The 6000-nt window shown below is 38.6% G+C and overlaps 2 protein-coding genes across 2 annotated transcripts; both read left to right on the forward strand.

Moving 5' to 3' along the window:
* The first annotated feature begins 711 nt into the window (after positions 1-711).
* On the forward strand, positions 712-1894 carry LOC117906014 (protein PHOSPHATE-INDUCED 1-like). Its single transcript, XM_034818942.1, has one exon. The coding sequence runs from the start codon at positions 793-795 to the stop codon at positions 1747-1749; it is 957 nt and encodes a 318-aa protein (XP_034674833.1). The 5' UTR covers positions 712-792; the 3' UTR covers positions 1750-1894.
* Positions 1895-4516: 2622 nt separating this feature from the next.
* On the forward strand, positions 4517-5648 carry LOC117906046 (protein EXORDIUM-like 2). The gene has a single exon (XM_034818984.1). The coding sequence runs from the start codon at positions 4579-4581 to the stop codon at positions 5482-5484; it is 906 nt and encodes a 301-aa protein (XP_034674875.1). The 5' UTR covers positions 4517-4578; the 3' UTR covers positions 5485-5648.
* Positions 5649-6000: the final 352 nt, after the last annotated feature.

A 6000-nucleotide genomic window follows, 5' to 3' on the forward strand; every position in this document is an offset into this window, starting at 1 on the left:
TTATTAAGTATATTTTTAAATTTCAATTATAAATTGTTATTTAATAATTTTTAATTAAAAAAAATTAACTAAAGTCTCAGTTGGCAAGCTTTAGTTCAAAAATAAAATCATAATTGACAATCGCGACTTTAGTTCAAAAATAAAGTCGTAGTTGTCAACTGCGATTTTAACTAAAATAAAGAAAAAAAATATTTTTTAATAATATGGTGTCTACGTGAGATAAAAAAAACTAATTTGATTATAAGTTTCAGAGTGGTTAGATATTACCAATTTTTTTTTTTTTTTTTTTAAGGATCATTTTGACCCAAAACTCTATTTTTAAAATCTGGTTTTCAAAACAATCACGGAGGATGATGAGTTGTTCTCCAAAGACGTTGAAATAAATGTATTTATAATTTAGAAAATGGTAAAAAAGAAAAAAAAATGGAAGAAAAATAATAAAGAAAAGAAAAGTTCGACGATGATAAAAAGTCACCCCTAGGCTCTTAATGTCCTTAGCTGTAAACGTAGAGTTTTTGATTTTTCACAGCGAAAGACAGATCCGCACTCAATCAGATTAATTTCGAACGCGCTATTGAGCTGGCATTTGCTTCGCTTTTCGCCTTTTCCCTTCCTTCTCGGCACTTTCATTCATACCCTCTCCCTCGCTCCCCTCACGCTGTTGGTCACACTCTCCCCACTGCCTATTTTACTATATATATGAAACCCCCAATTCATCTTCTCCTCACTCCAAATCCCCACCAAAGCCATCTCTACAGCTTAGCTTCACTGCACTCTTAAGTCCTAACTACCATGGCCTCTTTCGTTCCTACTCAATGCCTTTTACAACTCCTCTTTGTGGCTTCTCTGCTTCCATTCATCTCAGCAGCCAGGAGACTTGCACAAGAGCAGCAACCTCTGCTTCTTCAATACCACAATGGCCCTCTTCTTTCCGGAAAAATCTCCATTAATCTAATCTGGTACGGAAAGTTCAAGCCTTCCCAACGCGCCATTGTTTCTGATTTCATTACCTCCCTCTCTTCCTCCAAAACCACCCCCGACCAACCCTCTGTTGCGGCGTGGTGGAATACCATCGACAAATACTACCTCCTCATTAAGTCCAAGAAATCCACCTCCCTTGGTCTCTCCCTAGGCACCCAAATCCTCGACGAGAACTACTCTTTGGGTAAATCACTGACCAGTCGAAATCTCAAACAGTTGGCAGCAAAGGGGCAGCAGAGCAACGCCATTAACGTAGTCTTGACATCTTCTGATGTAGCCGTTGAAGGGTTCTGCTCCAGCAGGTGCGGAACACATGGGTCTTCTCCCAGCTCCAAGACTGCTAAGGTTAATGGCAAGATCTCCAAGTTCGCATACATCTGGGTGGGCAACTCCGAGACTCAGTGCCCAGGTCAATGCGCATGGCCATTCCACCAGCCCATTTACGGACCCCAGAGTCCACCCCTGGCCGCACCCAACAACGATGTGGGTATGGAAGGTATAGTTATGAACCTGGCTAGCCTCTTGGCTGGAACTGTTACGAACCCCTTTGGGAATGGATACTACCAAGGTTCCGCAGAGGCTCCCCTGGAGGCTGCATCGGCTTGCCCTGGGATTTATGGGAAGGGCGCGTACCCTGGCTATGCCGGAAAGCTGTTGGAGGATCCCACCACAGGTGCTAGCTATAATGCCAATGGTGTGAATGGGAGGAAGTACCTGCTTCCTGCATTGCTTGATCCTTCAACTTCCACCTGTTCTACTCTGGTCTGATAGACTGATACTACTATGCTTCTCTAAATTCATTTAGTTGTATAGCACGGAGATGATAAGCGATTCTTTGTTTGTATTTTATTAATTACCATTATGTATTCTTTTTCCCGTCTGAATAAATGAAATTCCAATGTTTTCTTTCATATCCAACCAGTTCAGCCTTCCTCTGATATTTTTTCTTCACATCCCAATCCCAATCCCAACAAAAGCCGCACTGCGCCCTCTGCTATTCAAACTCGTATGTGGTCATAATCATTAATGAGATCTACCATTGGAGAGCTTTATTATAATAAGGAAAATTTTAAGCAAAACCTTTAGGACATGGAATGATCTGCAGCTTTTCTCGTCCTATATTTTTAATTTTTAATTTAAGACTTGATTTTCCAACCTCCTCTACATGCCATCATTATTTATTCTGAAGTTGCAATTGAAGAAACGTTTATAGCACGTTTTGCAGGAATATTATTAATAATTTAAGTATGTAACATTCTCAAAAGGCTGTCTAAGAAGATGTAGACTTCCAACCTTGGATTTTGTCACAATTATTCATGGCCCGGCCTCCACATGAAATTCTAATAGATGTTCAATAATTCAAACGGAAATGTGCAATAGAATATGTCAACCCTTCAATGTGAGGATGGCTTACCTAAAATTTTAGTTAAATTAATTTAGAGAATATAACATCATAATTTTTTTTCATGTTTGTCGTAAGGAAGATATAAAAAGGGCCTTATAACGTTGGTGATATAAATTTTCTAATTTAATTTAACAATTTCTTTTTCCTCATGAAAAAAAAAATTCCTCAGAATGAATGCAAGTTGGTTTTTGAGATAACAATACGTTGGCTAGATGTGTAATATATGAAAAATTAGAAAATAAAATATTTAACAAATTTTCTCCTGTTAATTTAACATTTCTCAATATTTTTATAAAATTAAAATTATTATTTTAAAATATTATTTATAAATCAATTTAAAATATTTATATATTATTATTCTATAACAAAATAACCTATTAATTTTTCTTTTTAACTTTTTAATACCTAATAAAAATAAAATATTAAATCAACAAACTACTTAACACTATTAAATACTATTTAATTATAAAGTCTATTTAAAATTAAGTTAGAAAAAAAGGAAAATACCATCTTAATCATTTCGAATCAATTCTCCAAATTAGATTTTGAAGGCTTAATTTTTTAACATAGCATCATTTGAATCGATACAACTTTTATAATAATTTTTTTTTTTGCTAAAAAGAGTATATATAAAAATAATTTAATTTCACACATGAAGAATATTGTAGGGTCTATGTATCTTTGTAAAAAATTACTTTATAAAAGTATTTGATTCTTAACTTAATTTATAGAAAAAGCTCCTAAATCATGAATCTTTCATTTTTCATATGTTGAATTAATATTTTTATAAAATTTCTTGAATTATTTGAAACATATGCAATATGATTTCAATGATATTTCAAGTAAAACCCTGATCAAATTTTTAGAAATCTAGAACTTTAGGTGTAGCAATAACAAAGATATTTAAGTGGCTTACAAGTCAGATTGTTTTTGAGGAGTTTCAAACTTCAGATCATAACCGGTCCAAATGTTACACATTTGAGCAGGAAACAGAAAGACTGTCACTAATATGGGGTGTTAGTTTAGCCAAATTAAGCTAGGGCCATAAGATGTTTGGGACCACCTCGATTTTAAGTCATTTTGCCAACAACTATTAAGGCATTAACAACTAACTATGGAGGCCGGACCCTTATCCTTTTCTATAAAAGACATCATCTGTATGGCTACCGACCTAAATTGTTGCATGCCAAATGAACAAATTTCATACCCAATAATCACATGTAACTTCTAATTAGCTGAGTGTAATTGTTTTGTCATTAAAATTGCTGTCCCGGTCCCATCACATGGTGCGAATACATCGTGATTTGTTAACTTAATTGGAAATATTACAATCCAAACAACTAAGATTGTGGGTATTAATGAAAAATCCAATATTGCAATGTTGATGGTTGCAACTTGCAGCTTGGATATTATACTTCTGGTCTCACACTTGTTTCACACGTAGTGGATATGATCATGAATAACGGGGTCCATCCCCGAGGGCCCCGTGATAACAACAGAGCACCTAAAAATTAAAAATGGTGTGCATGTAGCCGCCGCCAGGAAAACCATGCCAGTGTTTGGAATAATTTTGGCTTTTGTGTCTTTCAAGCTAGCCGCTTCTCCAGAGAGATGAAAGCACGGTATCGATCGAATCAAGTGGATCAGGGCCCGGAGTTTTAAATGGCAGGTCGGCGCACACTGATGTTTTGAGCCATCTAAAACCATGAGCATTATTGATTCCTTGAGTTATTTAGAAAATGGGGATGCGCTTTCAGCATATACAAACTCACCTGTGACTATCTTACTCTAAAGCAAATAATCACGGACGAGTGCTAACCCTAGGATCGTTATCTTCACATGCAAGGATTACCTACTTGTTATTCCCCCTATCCCTTGACTTTGGTTTTTATTTTTTTGGACGATCAGAAAGAAGGAGACACCTACCCTTGATAACCACGTCATCAGGCACAACCTGGCGAAAACTGCCACGCGTTTGACACTAAAAGTGGTCAATTAATCAACGCGGCACGATTTCAATGTTTCTTCCATCACTCCCTTTTGGCCAGCGCCACACGCGCACGCCATGACGACACTACCTTTCTATGACTACAAGTACCGCAACAATCGAGCTCTTCCTTCACACTCATTCCTCACCAATCCAGCTTTTCACACTCTCTGCATCACCTTCACCCCACTACTTTACCTTTTCAATGACTTCTACTTACCATTTCTCCATCTTTGTTTCACTTCTCCTACTCTCCTTCCTTCTCAACCCCACCTCCGCCACACCTCGAAAACTCTTCTCTCTTGTTCAAGAGCAACCTCTCATTCTCAAGTACCACAACGGGCCACTCCTTAAGGGCAACATCACCCTCAATCTCGTTTGGTACGGAAACTTCTCCCCCATCCAACGCTCCATACTCGTCGACTTCCTCCAGTCTCTCAATTCCCACACCACCACGCCCCACTCCGTCTCATCGTGGTGGCAGACCATCCAGAAGTACAAAGGAGTCTCCTGCACCCTCGCCGTTGGGAATCAGATCCTCGATGAAGACTACTCTCTAGGGAAGTCATTGCGAAGTTCAGACATCATTTCCTTGGCTTCTACATCAAACCAAAGGAGCGAAATAACCGTGGTGTTCACGTCGGCAGACGTGGCGGTAGAAGGGTTCTGCATGAGCCGGTGCGGGACTCACGGGTCAACTCAGAGTAAGTGGGCCTACGCGTGGGTGGGTAACTCGGAGACTCAGTGTCCGGGTCAGTGCGCATGGCCATTTCACCAGCCCATGTATGGACCACAGACTCCACCGCTGGTGTCTCCAAACGGGGACGTGGGAATTGACGGAATGGTGATCAATTTGGCGACTGTTTTGGCGGGAACGGTGACTAATCCGTTTGATAACGGCTACTTTCAAGGATCGGCTAGCGCGCCGTTAGAGGCGGTGACGGCTTGTACAGGTATATTCGGGACAGGAGCTTATCCAGGATATCCCGGCGAAGTTCTGGCGGATGGAACGACTGGGGCTAGCTATAATGCTGTTGGGGTGGATGGGCGTAAATACTTATTGCCGGCGATGTGGGACCCTCAAACCTCCACATGCAAGACATTAGTCTGAAGCCTGAACCTAATGGATGATTTGTGTTCTGTGTGGTAGCAGCAATTGTTTGTTTGGAAGAGCTTTGTATTCCGAGCTTTGAAGTTTGTTCTTTTTTTTCATCAACCTTATCATATGTAAATGTTTATGTATCATTAATTAAATTTGTTGCATTAGTCAACCAATCCTCTGTCTCCTTTGCCTACTAAAAAGTTTCAATTTTTTTCTAACAATTTTTGGTCATTAGGTTTAGGTGGAAGTTTCAAGTTAACTAACCAGTTAACTTCTGGATTCAACTTAACCCCATATTAAGCTGAGGAACCAATCTGGTTTTAGCACATGTGCATTGATTGGTATTGTTTATAATGGAATGTAACTGCTTTCTTTTTTACCCCATGAGAAGATTTCGCCATATTGTCCTCCATTCTTGCACACAACCGTATCATCTGACTGAATTTTCGATGAAATAATAATAATTTTGGTTTTTTTTTTCATTTTTCTTTTTTCTAACACATATAAAGTAAAAATAAATTACAA

This window comes from Vitis riparia, chromosome 18 (genome assembly GCF_004353265.1).
Source record: "Vitis riparia cultivar Riparia Gloire de Montpellier isolate 1030 chromosome 18, EGFV_Vit.rip_1.0, whole genome shotgun sequence".
NCBI classification, from domain to species: Eukaryota; Viridiplantae; Streptophyta; class Magnoliopsida; order Vitales; family Vitaceae; genus Vitis; species Vitis riparia.